Genomic DNA, 16,954 nt, shown 5'->3' with positions numbered 1-16,954 from the left:
GCGGCGAAGAGGCCGCGGCGTCGTCAGCGCGACGGGGAAGGGACGCGTGGCGGCGTCCGTTGGCGGGACCAGATGCTGGATTTGGGAATTTGGGATCACCTGATTACAAATTAAGCAGTTCCACTGAAACCATTGGATTAGAAATTAGCGTCCTAGATCTTTTCTAAATACTGCTCATAAGAGTAGGTACAATAGCAGGCTATAAGCCAGCTATAAAAATATTTTAAAAAGATAAAGAAAGAGAGAGAAGAGCAGCGGGCTACAGATTTGTAGCCAGCTGCAGCACGGACTCCAAGACATAATGTGTGTATGACAGGTGGGACCAAGTATTAATAGTATAGTAAGCAACTATTGTATAAATTGGCTATTACATTGGCTATAGAAGATTTGGAGCTAGTAGTGGGCTGCACTATAGACCTTGCTCTAAAGGACTGTACGTTCCTGTGGTAGGTACTCTAGCAATTACTGTTTAAAACAACCGTAGCGTCTGTTTCAGCCGTTTGATTGTCTTGATCCGATAATGAAAAACGGTTCCAACTGCCAAACTTGCAGTCTCTACTATGACTGCACTGGATCCTTATCTGGGCTTGGAGTGGTGATCTGGAGTTTGTACGATTGCAGGTTTGACGATGTTTGACTCGTATATGCAGGTTTGAGAATGCCATTTTTTTCTAAAAAAAGAGTTCAAATAATATCCTAAATTTTGGATGAAAGTATAGCACTCTAAACTTTAAAACCGGATATTCAACCCTTAAATAACCCTTAAATTTTACAATACCGTTTATATAAAGATGGTTTTACGGTTAAGGGATGTGATTTATCGAGGGTGAGAGTTGAGGGAGCTATAGCAGACTTATTCCTAGTAAAAACAGCAAGGCCCACCATAGGCCCGAAGGCAGGTCTACTTCCTTTTCCCGTTCTTCTGGCGAAACTAGATAAAAACGAAATAATACAAAAGAGCAGAGAAGCGGCGTCTCGGCGTCTCGCCGCCGGCGGGAGGTCCGCCGCACTTCCAGGCTGCAGCGGCCGCCGCGACCACAGGTTTGACCAGCCCCCTCCTACACTCCTCGCCGCCGCCGCGTCTCCCTGCAACTACGATCGTTCCGCTAGCCCTAGGCCCTAGCCCTAGTAGCGAAGGACTGACCCAAGCGCCATCGAACCCGAGAAGTTTTTTTTTTTTTGGGGTCCTTCGATATGCCCATCCGATGCAATTATCTGCTTGAATTTGATCTTCCTTTTTCACAATCACTGGCTAGTAATTTAGATTTTTTTTCCTTGACAAAAAAAGATGATAATTTGAGGGAAAATGTTTGATTTTTCAAGATCAAGCTTTGATGCTTTATCCACCAATCTTCTGTTGATTATTTACATAATAATCTCCGTGGATTATGCATCTCCTTTTCTTACTACTTTTACTCTCTCCGTCAAAATGACACGAACCTATGTTCTTCTCAATATCCGCTGCATCACTATTACACATACGGGATCAGTGTAATTGCTTACCAATTACTGTATCTCACAGATGTCGACCAATGAGATCTCTGGCAGCAATGAGCTGTGTGCTCAAGATCCAGAGGTCATGACTTTCTATAATCTTCGCGGTTCTGATAAAACCACAATCCTGAGGAAGAAAGAACTGCAGAGGCTGAGAAAGGAACGCATCGAAAACAAGTGCTTTAGAAAGAAAGAGAAGATAAGGAAAGCTAAGGAAATTGTGGACAATGCCCTCAAGATAAGAGAAGAACTGCATCAAAAGTATCTCAGAGCCGAGCCATGGTTAAAAGAACAGGAAAGACAACGACTTGAAAGGAACAAACGTTTTACAAGTAAGAATTTTACTCTAACCCTTGCCTCCTCAAGTTACTCTTACTGTCATCTAAAAGGCTGCGCTTTCCTTCCTTTGTTACTAACTTAGTACCTCTGCCAACTTGTTGCAGCTGAGATCATTAACCAACCTCCAGATTATCGTGGAGGTTTGCTTCTCTTCCCATTTACACCTCTATGATATGAGTTAATGCGAATAAATATAATTCACCATGTGTATGTGTTCTGCATTATTTAAACATTATTGCCTTTTAACCTGTAATCAGAATGGGATCCATATGTATCGGATGATGAGTTCGGGACATCATTTGAGCTGAAGCGTACGGGTTGGGAAGTTGAGAAGTTTGCCTTAGACCTTGCTCGAAGCACAGTTGGACTCGAGTCTTTCACTGGTGCACATCTTTATAACATATGATTTTTCCTTGTGTTTGTATTGTCTTTAGTATACATAAATGGTTCAATTTCAATCTGCAGGAGAGAATCATCTATTCTCTTGCTCTGGTACTATTATTGAATTTCTGAATGGTATTTGTTCTGTGGTAACATCTGCAAGTTTAATTAGATGCATGGACAAAGACGAGCAAGCTGATGAACTTAAGGTGACTGCATTCTCCTTTTCTTTGCTTTGTGGAATCATTGTCTTTCTTCAATGGTGTCACTAAACTCTGCTATGTGATATTGGTCTCCAGATTAATGTATGGTTACCGAGTGGTGAAAAATGTGAGGGTTTTATTTCAAATGTGGATCTGTACTACAACATTTGTTTGGTTACAGTTCACTGTACTTCTAACCTGCCAAAGAAAAGCTTCAATGACGACACTGGATTTTTTGATTTATATGGCAACCATTCGAAAGATGTTGTAGCTTTAGGCCGTAGTTGTGAACCTTGGAGCTTGAAGGTGGCTTCGGGAAAGCTAATTCCAAGAAGACACCGATTTGATTGTGAAGAACTTCTTGTTTCTTCGTGCAAGATTACAAAGGTAAGTAATATGTATATACTTATTTTGCACATGTTTGATCCACTAATTTTGTTGTTTTCATTTAAAAACTGTTTAATGGTGATTTGCTGCTTTCAGCCCCTTGTGTGAACACTGTTTCTTAGAGCTGTAGTTGCTAAATTTGTCATTGAATACAATGATTTTCTATGTGTGAATGGCTCTTGCTAAATTTATCATAGAATACTTCCATATCATTTTATCTTAAATAGTTTCCACTAACATATGATTAGATACAATGCTCAAAGATATGTGTTACAGACAATATTGATGCTTAAAACTACAGGTGAAAAAGAACAAAGGTACTTATGACTAATATTACACCATTATGATTGATGAGATCTATAACTTAACTGTGCATGTTGATGTTTGTCAACTCTTGAAGAGATACAGTTGGATTACTCTGCTATGACTTAAACAAAACATGCAACCCAATTGTGCATGTTAATTTTTTCTGCTGGTCAGGAGAGATACATTTGCAACACAGAAGTTCTGCTTAGATGGTGAAGCCATGGAACTAAACATTTTTTTTTCAGCATGTGCTACCCAAGATTTAAATATCTTCTCCAACAGCAACTTTGTTTCTCGCAAATGATCAATTAATTGCTGTATTTTTTGCAGATAGGTGTTGGTGGTCCTTTGATGGATTTTAATGGAAATATCGTTGGAATGAACTTCTATGACAAGAAAGAAACACCTTTCCTTCCAAGTTTCATTGTGTTGAAGTGTTTACAGCACTTCAAAGAATTTGGGTATGTATTTCGGTCATATAGGTTTGAGTCATATATCAAATAGCTCGATTTGTATTTCTTCTGTTTTGTAAAGGAAATAGCATGATAGATTTGCATGTTTTAATCTACTAAAGTCATAGTTGTACCATGTCAAAAAAAAAAGTCATAGTAGTGACAATATGCCCAAAACACAGATACATTATTTAGGTCGGCTTCTATAATTATTTGTAATATTGAAGCAAGAGAGTGAACTGTTCTTGCATTTTTAGTTTAAGGTCCAAGTTTTTATAGACATGATTTACTAGTAAATATATTCTTCATCTTAAAAAAAGGTTCTGAGCTACATAACTAAGCAAGCAAAGCAATTAAGCTTGGTATGTCTAATTCTAGACTTTGGAAAGAAATTTCAGCATTTATGTTTAATTTTGTACTACTTTTTATTGGAGCAAGCCAGTATGTCAATTAAATCTGTAGTGTATTAGATGTGCTTCTTGACTAATTATTTACATCATTTTTTTTAACATCCAGTCATTACTATACCAATCAAGTCACACTGTTAGTTCGTGGTAATATTGGGACAACTTAGTAAAACATGTGGTTTGCTTACCACTTTTAGAATAATGGATAAAATGCTGTCTGGTTATATAGGAAGGTTGTACGGCCATTGCATGGATTAAGGGTTGGAAATCTTCACAAAGAGTCTCTCGCTTCACTTGAGAAGATATGTCATGAGTTCCCTAAGGTTTGTGGTGTGATTGTGGAGAAGGTATGCATCCTTTTCTTATCATACAAATTTGTCACATTGATGTTAGTGAAATTGGAATTTTAATGGTTTATTCTTATCATACTAACTTGTCACGTTGATGTTAGTGAATTTGGAAATTTCATAGTTTATTGTCATCTATTCAATCTTTTGTGGCCATAGAATTTTGGCTTAGGGATAAACCAAACGTCAAATACTGTTTCATACCAAAAATTTGTTATCTGTAGAAATTTCCACTAACACCACATCAAAATTTGGTTAGGCATGAAAACAGACATACTATGGACTGGTTTGGTATGCTAGCCTAATAAAATTTGGTAGCGCTAGAATTGCTCATTTTCATAGCAAACCAAAAGCACACATGCCTTAAACAAAATTTAGTATTGTTCCTTGCGACCTTGTGTAAATTTGGTGCTCTATTATTAGTAGCAAACCAAACAATGGCAGACAACAGTAAAATCTGGTAACAAATCAAATTTGGCAATGCAAATTTTGGCCAAAAAAAAGTAAGGTTGATTTTGGCATCAAATCAAGCATGCCTTATATGTTGTCTTTTTAATATGAGACCGAATTGGTCTTTGTCTTTTGATCTTATTATGAGCTAATTGAATCACATTTATTTGTTTTTATGGTCAGCTGTGGTGAATCAGTTGCTTTCTTTTGTGCGTTTATACTATAGGTAGAACCTTCAGCAGAACATTCTGAGATAAAAGTTGGGGACATCATCACCCATCTTGATGGTATAGCTTTTTCCAATGCTGCAGAGGTATATTTCTTTTTCTTAACCTTAATTTTTTGTGGGAACAAAGAATTAGTAAAGCATATTGTGCATGCTATTTGTCTTACTTTATTTTTTATTTGCCTCTTTGGTTTCCTTTTGCCTGCTGAGGGCATATGTAGCACTCTTTTGACGACCATAAATACAATGGATACAAAGTAGAGTCCTTTATGTCTGACTGTCGAGAAACATAATAATGTATGAAAGTCATGCCCATGATTCCAAAGATTTTTCCTGTCATATACTGAAAAACAACTAAGTGGTTTGAGAAGTCAAATAAAAAAATATAGGAAAAAGCTACCCAAGGTAATAATCATCTGTATAACCGTTTCCATCAAGTTACCACCAGGAACTGGTAATCTAAACGGGATGAAATCCCAGGTGGTTTTCTAGATCTTATATGAACATAATGTTATACGATGATATTTTATTTGTTGTACAGTTCGGTGGCATACTGCTCGATAGGTGTGTCACACAGATGCTAGAAAAACAGAACTTGTCAGAGGACTGCAACCAGATGATAAGCCTCAAGGTTTTGTTGAGTTCATTAAGTTCTTCTGTAATGATTATCATTGACATTCTAATTGTAGTTTTGCATCTTGAATATTGGATCCAGTTTTCTGTGAAAACAAGAGGTGGCATATCTGAAGCCACAACAAGAACAATCAACACTGACAAGTTTACTCCAAGTGGACTCAACAGGTAATTTGGTAGAAATTACAAACAGCATTAACATAGTTTTGATTCTAGAGAGATAAACAGCATAACTATTTATTCATGTGATGTAATGAATTCCTTATACTGCAGGTGGCCACTTCCCAGGCCGATTATTGTTCGGCAATATGCTCGTGGAGTTCTTTTCTCCGAAGATTGCTACAGTTAGCAGGACTAGGGTTTGTTTCCTCCTTGTACCGTTGTACGTAGAAGTTTCTCATCATGAAAAGTATTTATATTTAAGGTGGAATTCCACGGATAGTGTGAAACGTTAACTTTACAAGGGGGGAGAGAGCACCGGCGCCAGCTCTGACGCACGCGGCGCCCATGCGGTGGGGGAGGGACGGCGGCGCTCTCGCGCTGTGGGGAGATGGGACGGGCAGGGCAGAGAGTTTGGGGGTGGGAGAGGAGGGGATAAGTGGGGTTGTTTTTCAGAAAAAAAAACCCTTGTTCTTTTTATGTTTACAGCGCGACTCCTAGTATTAGAATTTTCCCTTTGTGTTGTAGTATTTCTGAGAAAGACAAGGGGTTTTCTGTATAAAATGCAATGGGTGTCGGTTGGTGGTAGGACGTGTGCGCTATTCGTTCAAACATGAGGAGTTTTTTTTTTTTTTTTGCATAAACACCACCACGCGTCATTTACTCTGAGAAACAAAATGATCAGGGTGTGCATGACGAACATGTAAGACGAGATCAGGGTGTGCATGATGAACATGCAAGACGGGACCAGCATAACCGGTGGGGGGAAACCGGAAAAAAATCATGTCACTCAATTGAGGAGTTTCTGGCCTTCTTCACCTGCAAACTACTCCCTCCGTCCCAAAAAAAAGGCAAACCCTGAGTTTCCGTCTTATATGAAATTTTTTTATAATTAGTATTTTCATTGTTGTTAGATGATAAAACATGATTAATACTTTAGGCGTGACTTATCTTTTTAACTTTTTTTATAATTTTTTCAAATAAGACGTACGGTCAAACGTTGGACACGAAAAACAGAGTTTGTCTTTTTTTGGGACGGAGGGAGTACATGGCACAACTACCGAGTAGCAAAAAAAAAAAGACAAAAATGGAGCCCTACGGGGCTTTGCTATCTTATTATGTGTAACTTACTAACTTGGCATCATTGTATGTGATCTAGTGTCTCTATCTATTCCTTTTCTTTTGATATTGAGACGCAGGGCAGACCATTGTGAGCCAAAAACGCTAGAGAAATGGCTTAACTTTAGGTAAAGCTGATAGCTTCCACTTGAAGGAGTTTTTACTCGTCTTTATCTTCTGCCACTAAAACGGCCATATTGCTCAGTGCCTACAAACTATCGACAAAACCATCCACTTTTACATTAAATAGGACTTACGTCTCACAAGTCACAAGGCTTATAAGGCTGTGTTCGTTGATTTGGGTTGGGAACCCATGTCCTACGCACGGAAAACGGAGCAGCCTATTAGCGCATGATTGATTAATTAATATTAGCTATTTTTTTAAAAAAATGATCAATATGATTTTTTAAACAACTTTCATATAGAAAATTTTTGCAAAAAGCACACTACGCGTGAAAAACGAGGGAGATGCGTTGAGAAAACTAGGGAAAGAAATCATGCTATACTACCCAAGCTTGTTATAAACAGAAAAGCCAAACAAAACATCTTGCTGGAACAACTCCGCATTAACACACTTCATATTACTCAGCTGGCAAAGGATGCAATTTACTAATATAATATTAGTAGACATGCAGTTTTTTTTCACTCCTGTAGCACTATCCAGTTGCCAAATATGAATCTGTCAACAAAAACTTGCGGTGCATATGTTCCATTAAGTATCTCAGCATGTCTTCTCGAACAATGCAAGATTTCTCCACCTCATTCTTCACCGTAATATAGTCTTAGTTCAGACTCATCAAGGGCGGCTGAAAGATATGGCAAAGAATAGTGTTTGAACAAATTGTAAAGAATAGTGTTTGAACAAATTGTAAAACATTAACGTCATGTCACAAGAAAAAAATGTTGAGAAACACAGTGTGGTTTTCCTGCAGGTTAGACTGATAATATGGGACAGCTTTATAAGCTGCAGTACAGACTAAATTCATCCAAATTGAACATATCAATGTTATATATTTGACGCATTTTAGTTCATTAATCTTTTATAACATGGTGAAAAGAGAGAAATAAGATCTTACGTAAATAATAGCTATCTTCACAGGTTCGAATAACTATCGGATCAGGCACGGCAATTTCATCACATCTATCATCCGTACATGGATATAGCCACTCCGCCTTGGGTACAGGCCATCTGTCAATTAAGAGACATAATGGCAAACATTAGAACATAAATTTGCAAGACTAGCTGTGGAGCGTTAGGATAAACCTGTTCTTCCTACTCATGTCAACCACATCAGCATTGACAATTACACCGAACGTTACACCGTTACTTGGCCTTAGAATAGACACCTATTCCATATGCAATAGAATGCCATAAAAAATAATTAATGTACGCATGTTGAAGCATAACAATTAACAAATCCATAGAACATGCACTGCAGCTAACCTTGAAAAGCATCTCTTCATCACGTCGCAAAATATCTTCTGATTTCCCCAAAATAAGCTCATAGAACTGGTAAGAAAAATTAGAGCTGAAATCCATCAAAAAGGGAATTATTCTGTTTTGCATACATACAACAAGTAAAGACATCGTTACTACCTTATCTTACCAGCACATTTTGACCTTCTATTGCCTACATTACAAAATAAATGGTACCCAAAAAAAAATGCGGACATGCAAATTAAGATTATTGCAATGGTGCCAGATACTAATTGAGCTATTTTAAAAAGATGGAAAACACTAAGTCATCATGCTAGGTTTTACTCTGAACTTGTAAGTTGTAACTCACTTACGAAAGTAAACATAATAAATTGAATTATGAAGAAAATATCCAACAAAAAGACAACATGCACTGAAAAGAAAACTCTAGCCTGCAGTAAACATTATGCTAGAACAGATTATACACATGCACTGAATAAGAGTTATGACAAGATGGATTTTTTTTTCATTTTGTTACATCCTGGAATCCTGCAGCGATCTACTAACAGTGAAACTTCACATCATGAAAAGAAATTATCTTTCACATGTTCACCAAAACAATATATTATCACAGTGAACTCTTAACAGTATAGTTTTCACATAGTGAAAATTATTGGATGTGAATAATAAAATGGAAGGAACAGGCAATAGCACTATAACAGTTTGGCTAGTAGATTTTGCTTGGGACAAAATGCAAATGGTTTAGTCAGAAGAACCACAATGAAAAATCAGTTTGATTTTCCAGAACAATTTTAAGATTAACTACTAGAATTTGCAGGCAAAGAACTTTTGAAACAGAACCTCTTGTGCATGGAATAGATCGACTCCATCAAGCTTGGTAATAACATCACCAACGTTGATTCCAGAATCTGCTGCTGGGGATCCATCAAAAACCTATCGAGTAAATTTTGAAGTAAGTACTACACAAAAAATTAATATAGAAGCTCTAATTAAACACATAGTCAACCCCAAAATGAAGCTTATTTGGACAATATAGTTGCTAAACCTTTTTTTGTTCTAACTCAAGTAGGATTTAGCATAGCATTTGCCAAGGAATCAAAGCTAACATGGATACCTCATTTGATCATTGTTCAAACAAAGTTATGAAAAGCTAATATTTAACCAAGAAAGTTATGAATGTTTAAATAGCCCATGAAATAGATTCTGCAAGTTAAATTAAATATACCATCTTGAGGGAAACAACAAAAATGATTTGGATAAATGATCGAAATTTGTATGAGAACCAATAGGAGCAGTTAAAAAATGGCCATCCATCATCAGAAAACAGAAAAGTTTTCTACCACGTTGCAGCTATGATCTCAGATAAAAGCAAACCTAAAAAAAAGAGATACACATAAGGGAACCCAATGAACAGTACCAACCAGAGTGTTATATATGAAACCAGACTGCCCACACAAAAGGCCAGGTAGTGGTTCGCTGGCTATTGACTGGTCACTACTAAAATATTCCATTGAATTCAAAACAAGTAATCTGCCAGTTTCCACAAGATCCCCTCACCAGATCAGTGCAATGACCCAACTTTCTACCATTGAATTTTTTATCAATCAATATCAAACTCATTCATAAACCATGCTGCTTCTCACCGCCTCATCTTATGCAAGTGTTCTATGGCATGCCACATTCATGTATTGGATGTGAGTGATGTAAGTACAAGAAAATAACTACAGCGACCCCAGGAATATCACTCCTAGTTCAGACAGTTGCACACCATAGCAAAATTCATCTTTTATGTCTCACTGTCTCAGCATAGACACCAATCAAGACAAACAGGGTAACAATTCCCATACTCCTAAATATATCAGCAACTATGTCAATCATATGTGTTACATCCCTTCCTCAGGCCTGGAATGCAAGCATGAAATTATTCACCATTAACAGATCTCCCCCTTGATGATTCATCTCATCTCAAGTTAACCCTCTTTTAAGGATTAAAGTTTTCAGCTAATCATGCCAATATCACAACTCCCTAAATCCACTAGTAAGCATGTTCCCACTTGTAGGTACCTTAGACTGAAATGTTGCTGGAACGAAACTACTGGGATACTTGTCCATTCTCTAAGCCAAAAATAGGAACCACCATGGTGCCTTGTAAGCCAGAAAGCAAGAAGTCTTTTAATGGCCCATGAATTGTCGTTGTCTGGATTATGGAATACAAGAAAGCTGACAGGTGGCAACATGACATCAAATGTGCACATTCAACTCAGATTTGACTATAACTTTTAGATTTCTCTTTGTTAGGGTATACACACAGCCAGGGGGGCACAACTTGAGGGCCACAACTTGACTTGTTGACAGCAGAAGACGCTATGGAGCAAAGGCAGAAACAATGAGCCACTAAGGAGCAAACTGGGCCTCACTTGGGAGAGGCCTGGTGGAAAGGTGAGGAGAGGACATCAGATTAATAGAGGCAACTGGTACATATGTAGTATTGCATTTGTAGTAATAGCCTAAGACAAGTCAATCAACAACTAGTCTTTGATAGTCAGGCAAGTCTGTAGAGGGCTGACTCAACTAGACTTTAGGACTTGACAACCTTGGGTATAACAGTTCAATTGAACATGTACCTTTGAAAAAATATATCTGCATTGAAAGAGTTTTCAAGAATTCATTGTTTTTATAAACAAATCAGCATATACTTACAAACCAACACTCACTAAAAGAAGGCGCTATAGTTCTAAAGTTCATATCAAACTTGCTTGAACTAACTTCTAAACAGGTTAAACTTTATACCCAGAACCAAAAAAGAAACAAATTTCTATAGCATGATTCCTAGGAAAAAAAATACCTACTTTCTGTGTACAGAGGCACCATGGTGCCCTAGTTATTTAATGATTTTTTATCGATGCTTGCTGATGGTTCTTGCTTGTGTTAATCGTGCCTTATAAAAATGTATTTTGCTATTGCTATGGATTAGACTTGAGATATAATTTAAGTAAAAGCGAGTAATTGGAATACACTAAAGGTTCCTTTCTGAGAAATTGAATTTTGGTCCCAATAAGCAGTGTAACGAAGATAATAGGACAAAAAAGAAATATTATAACAAAATTGCAGCAAACTGGTGTATGTCGAATATATTGAATGGATATTCACCTCTTTTACATAAATACCATCTGTGTTGGAGAAGCTTCCATGTATTTGTTCACGGATATCCAGTTTTTCATGTTTCAGTGATCCAATCCTCAGGCCAAGCCATGGCTGAACAACTCTCCTGCATATATCTCAAAATTTAGCAGATGATTGAAATATTTAGACTGAGGCACTCGGACTACATTGAATAATTTTAAAATAAGCTAGCAATACAGAAAATATAACTATACAAAATTGCATATAGGTTCAACACATCAAATAGATTTTGTGCAAATGACCCGCATAAGTACAGAACCAGGCTAATAAAAGCAGTTTTGGGACTAGCGGACTGCTGGAGGAACAGTGATTTGCTCGGGGACTGCAACTACACTTGATGACTGCTAATGGCTTGGAGAAACAGCTGAGTCTGGTGGCTCAGATTAATAGAATGTAATTATGGAGATTATGAGTATTGTCGGTCCTCTTCTCAGTAGTTGGCAGTCCAATGAGCCTGCTATGCAGCGATTGTGGCATTGCTGAACATCCGAGAAGGTGGCAGTGCAGTGTGCTGCTGATGTTTATGGATGTAGATCCCATCACAGAGGGAAAACTGAGGTAGCAGGAAAATTATATCTTTATGTCCTGCTTGTTGTAAGTTGTGATGCGATGGATCACCTATCACTAATTTTGGACCCAACAAATGAACCACTGAACAGCATTGTCCAAGTCAAACCATGGGGTGGCATCTCACAGGGCTGTACAATTGCACCGCAACAATGCAACAGTTGTACCATAAAAAAAATCTTGGTACATCCACCACAGAAAGCATGTAATGCACAAGCAATATCACATTTTATACATTTGATAATCAATGAAACAAGATAAAAATCTCGTCATGATAAATCGAATTTCTAGCCAAAGTGAAAAACGAAATAATATGAGACATCTCACTTGCTTGAAGCTTACTGAAGTATTTAACACACTGGGGTACTCTCTGAGTCCTGAAAGGCTGAAACCCTGATTGGTTTCAACTAGTAGAAACTTTACAAAAAGAAAAATAGTAAACCATGTACCATGACATATAGGATAACATATAAACTTTGTTGCCAAATTCGACCATATCTGGCCAAATTTTACAGAAATTTATATTTATTTATTCATGCTCTTCTGTAACACACTGGGGGTCTCTATTAGTCCTGAACCCCTGATTGGTTTCATTTAGTAGGAATTTCACAGGAAAAATATACTGAACCATATTCCATGACATATAGGAAAACATGTAAACTTTGGTTGCCAAATTCGACCATATGTGACCAAAAAATTATAGAAGCTTGTCTTTGTTTATTCATGCTATTGTGTAAATTCATCTTAATGTTGTATATAACTTATTGGCACATTAAAGGAAATCGAGACATGCAATAAGTCAAACTCAGGAATCCTCAAATCCCAACATATTGGCAGCCATGGCATGGCCATTTGGGCATTCTGCATACATCCAAGGCTTTATCAAAGGGATAATTAGCAGTAGAGGGAGTGCAGGATCAACTGCTCAAATACCAAATGCCATGAATCAACTGCTCAGATACCAAATGTTATGAAAATCATTCATTGAGAAAAATAGGCGAGTATCACAAAGATGTAAATACCATTGCATGTGAGAATGACACTTTGGACCAGGGCCCACATGTCAATGACACGTGCGATGGTATTTGTAAACTTTTCATCTTTCAGACCAAGTACCAACCAAAATGGTCTAATTCATAATCGGCATAAACATTGCACTGAGTAGTGCCAGATGGCAACGACTCAAGGGTGGATGGATCTTAGGGGAAAGATGAAGCCATGAAACTAAGGTTGGTCAGCTTTTGAGTCATACTGCATAGTAATTCATTATTCTTGCTTAGTAAAAATGGTTCTGACAGTTGAAAGGAAACTGACGAGCTCACAGCATTTATCCAATATAAATTTTTTGCATTCACTACAACTCACTCCATTAAAGATCTTCAGTTTAGAGAGGTATTTCACTTAAAAGAAAAGGGCAATGCAAATTTGATTGATCAGGATATGATGACTCATCTTAAAATGTTGGTTTTGAGTTGACCTATCCAAATTATTCAAGCAATAAACTACCAGTCTAAGAATCAACTAAACAAGCCACCAAGTCTTTCCATCACGAGTCCTGACATTATCTCTCCACAATCAAGCTAGTCTTCAAAGAGTGGACGGTCAAGGAGAACAAATTTGTCCATTAGCACACATGATTGCAAGTGAAGATTATTGGAAGTACATTAATAAGAACTAGAAAACATACCCAAACATATCAAAGTGCTTTAAACATTTCCGAATTATATTGATTGGTAAGAAAGGAGTATCCTTCTTATCGCAAAAGTTCATGCCAACAAAGTTTCCATCAAACCCAACAAGGGGACCACCAATCCCAGCCTGTAACAAAATAAAATGATGGTGAACAACTGCTGCATAACAGATTCCATTTTAAACAGCACTATAAATGTCTTTCCATATGATCATTTTTTTAAAGGCGGTTCAACGTGAATAAGATGCATATAAATAATATAAACCAACCACAATCATAATCTATCCATAGTACTAAATGAGAGTTAATACCTTTGTGATCTTACAAGTGGAGGTCATGAGTTCCTTGCAGTCAAGTTTGCTAGGTTTGTACAGCAGTGTCCCACCTGTAGCCATTAGTTCTCCAGATTCAAAGCCACGTCCAACAGCGACCAGTTTACTTTGAGATAATTTCACATTAGGTTGCCCTTGATTATGTATCTGTGCAGTACTAAGTTCTGGGAAATACTTGATTTTGACAACAGCAATATTATAATATAAATCATAGTTCCACAGTTTTCCTTTGGTAAGCTTGCCATTGGGTAGGCGCACCTTAATCTACAACCAAGTGACAACAATATCATCTCATGAAGCTAAAGACCATAAATAAAGAAGTAACAGAAGAGAAAATATGGCTGAGTGCGGACCTTCAATTTTTCATCTGTCTTGTTTTCATCTTTAGTGCATCTAACCAAACTAGCGGAAGTTAGAATGCTCATTTTAGCTGGTCCATACTCCATAATTGTACCCGTGCATGCAAACAGCTTCGTTCGCCCTGTACAGGACTAACATTTAAATTACTAATTTGTGATGGAACTACACAGATGGGATCTCCTTATCCCCTCCCCTCTGTGTAGGTTACCCTGTTTGTCTTGATTGGTGTCTATGCTGAGACAGTGAATCATTACCCTTAAACGAAGCAAGTGAGACAATGGACTGAGATATTCTTAGAGCAACTAAATTAACTTTGTTGTATTCTTCATTGCAGTCATCCAAGTCTCCAAAAGATTCTTCAAAGTTATTCACCATGTGCATACCATCTAGTCAAAGAAACACGGGATAACATGTGTTATGTAACTAGTTCCAAGAAACATATATCAAAATAAAGAAAGGAAGTGAAGGATCAAAACACAAGTACTTGCCAGTGAACTCAGATGGCATAGGATAACCACGGGGGAGAAGATTTCTGCGCAATATGCGTGTGAAGCCTGGTGCAACAGGGTGAAAAGGTGACACGATTAATAATAAAAAGCCATATACAAGTAGATGGATGAAATGTGCCAAAATAAAACATACCATCCACAACTGGTGACAAATCTGCAAATAATGACAACAAAGAGTATTAACACTAATTGGAATTAGTTGTGGAAAAGTTAATAATTTATAAGAGCCCGAAGTGATTGCACTTTGTTCACCTTCTCTGTTGGAGTTAGAGTATGAGGTCTTCCGCTTCTTAGTTGTGCTTGCTCCTTCTACTTGTGTACTTTGGTTGTTTCTCATCTTCCGAACCTTTCATGGATAAGAGCCAAAACAATTGGAGTTTAAAATCCAATGATCTGATGCAATAGAACCTTTCATATACTATAGCTTATGAAGATATCATAACATCTTATACTATCCAATGATCTGATGCAATAGAAGCTATGGTATATCGTTGTATGTTTGGAGTTTAAAATCCACAGCCAATCTCTTTTCTGTAAATTGAGGAGTAATGCAGCAACTCCTCAATCCCATCTCCTATACCCATAGTACATGGCATAGCTTTCCTTTCTTTTAATAAAGCACAGTTCTTATGTGCTGACTAAATGAACTTCAAAATAACAAAATACTTGCTACTGACTGCATATATTATGCTCATATTACTACATTATAACTTATAAGTACCAACTGTCTACAGAATTCCCATGAGAATGCTGTAATTGTACCGCTTACTTAAGATGACATAAAAAATATATAAGAGCCGATGACTATCATATGCATGCATGCAGGCATTCCAACTGCAACTTGAAGTAAGAATATATATTAAAAAAAACTGTGATTTTTTTTTGCGAGGAAAAAAACTGTGATTATCAACACGCTTCTACACCATGGTTTTTCTCAACTGCACAAAAAAAAAAGGTGACCTTCATATATTGCACTACAAAGTGGGGCATAGGAAATCGTGTGCATAGATGGTGCAGCATCACTGCATCAGGCATTAAACCTAACCCACAAATTGAAGTCAGAAAGAAAACAAGGTTAGAATGCAACAGGTGCGGACCTAACGTGGGTCATGGGGATTACAGTTGAACCCCCCCAGATTATTTTGGCGGGGGAAAACTGCTTTTAGTAAGGCCCTGTTTAGTTTAGGAATGAAAAGTTTGTGCGTGTCACATCGGATATACGGACACACGTTTGAAGTATTTAACATAGTCTAATAACAAAACAAATTACAGATTCCGCCTGTAAACTGCGAGACGAATTTATTAAGCCTAATTGATCCATCATTAGCAAATGTTTACTGTAGCATCACATTGTCAAATCATGGCGCAATTAGGCTTAAAAGATTCGTCTCGCAATTTACACGTAATCTGTATAATTAGTTTTTTTTATCTATATTTAATACTGTATGCATGTGTCCAAATATTCGATGTGACAGGGTAAAAAGTTTTTGTTTGGGAATTAAACAGGGCCTAAGTAGTAAGGTTCAAGACAAAGAGGAAAACCTGTCCTAACCTAGTTTCCAGATCTAGAACAGAAGTAAACAGGCAAATTCGAAAGGGAGGAGGTGCGTGTGCGTTTCGGCACGGGTGCTCACCGGAGGCGGAAGCAGCAGGACGACGGCACCCGACGGATGCTCCCGTCCGTCGCGGGATGGATGGAAACCGGCGCAGGCGGCGCGGCGGGGCGAACTAGCGAGGAGGAGACGGCGAGGGGAGATTGACTTGGGCGCAAGGAGTCGAGTACGCGGCGGAAGCAGCAGGACGCCCCGGCACGGTGCTCGCAAGTCGCCGCCGGCGATGTGGAGATCGGCGCGACGCGACGGCGGCGCTGCTCGCGGCGTTCCCCGGTAGGAGACGATCGATCCCGCGAGCGCAAGGCCGAGTCGGTCGGTCCACAGGCTCCAGAGGCCGACTCGGCCCACATAGGCCCATT

The 16,954-nt window shown here is 38.0% G+C and overlaps 2 protein-coding genes across 2 annotated transcripts; one reads left to right on the top strand and one right to left on the bottom strand.

The window, feature by feature from the left end:
• Positions 1 to 948: 948 nt before the first annotated feature.
• Positions 949 to 6,585, top strand: LOC127784432 (uncharacterized). Its single transcript, XM_052311738.1, has 12 exons — positions 949 to 1,041; positions 1,523 to 1,826; positions 1,938 to 1,973; positions 2,091 to 2,216; positions 2,299 to 2,423; positions 2,514 to 2,804; positions 3,441 to 3,571; positions 4,199 to 4,316; positions 4,993 to 5,079; positions 5,534 to 5,623; positions 5,708 to 5,793; positions 5,899 to 6,585. The coding sequence occupies exons 2-12, from the start codon at positions 1,523 to 1,525 to the stop codon at positions 5,972 to 5,974; spliced, it is 1,470 nt and encodes a 489-aa protein (XP_052167698.1). The 5' UTR covers positions 949 to 1,041; the 3' UTR covers positions 5,975 to 6,585.
• A 379-nt stretch (positions 6,586 to 6,964) lies between these two features.
• On the bottom strand, positions 6,965 to 16,952 carry LOC127784434 (uncharacterized; the record flags this gene model as incomplete). The annotated part of the gene is made up of 14 exons (XM_052311739.1): positions 6,965 to 7,709; positions 7,980 to 8,092; positions 8,168 to 8,250; positions 8,348 to 8,413; positions 9,182 to 9,274; positions 11,492 to 11,609; positions 13,779 to 13,909; positions 14,093 to 14,377; positions 14,467 to 14,594; positions 14,728 to 14,859; positions 14,962 to 15,027; positions 15,116 to 15,136; positions 15,235 to 15,328; positions 16,617 to 16,952. Coding segments are annotated over 14 exons (1,713 nt in total), but the record flags the coding sequence as incomplete, so codon positions are not given.
• Between the last annotated feature and the right edge of the window lie 2 nt (positions 16,953 to 16,954).

The sequence above is a fragment of the Oryza glaberrima genome, chromosome 9 (genome assembly GCF_000147395.1).
Source record: "Oryza glaberrima chromosome 9, OglaRS2, whole genome shotgun sequence".
Classification (NCBI taxonomy): Eukaryota; Viridiplantae; Streptophyta; class Magnoliopsida; order Poales; family Poaceae; genus Oryza; species Oryza glaberrima.
The sequence above is the reverse complement of the archived record's forward strand: the minus strand, read 5'-3'. Positions and strand labels throughout refer to the sequence as shown.

Coding starts and splice junctions, on each gene's coding strand:
- LOC127784432 (XM_052311738.1), top strand. CDS start 1,523: ATGTCGACCAATGAGATCTCTGGCAGCAATGAGCTGTGTGCTCAAGAT. Junction 1,827..1,937: donor AAGGAACAAACGTTTTACAA/GTAAGAATTTTA, acceptor AACTTGTTGCAG/CTGAGATCATTAACCAACCT. Junction 1,974..2,090: donor ACCTCCAGATTATCGTGGAG/GTTTGCTTCTCT, acceptor ACCTGTAATCAG/AATGGGATCCATATGTATCG.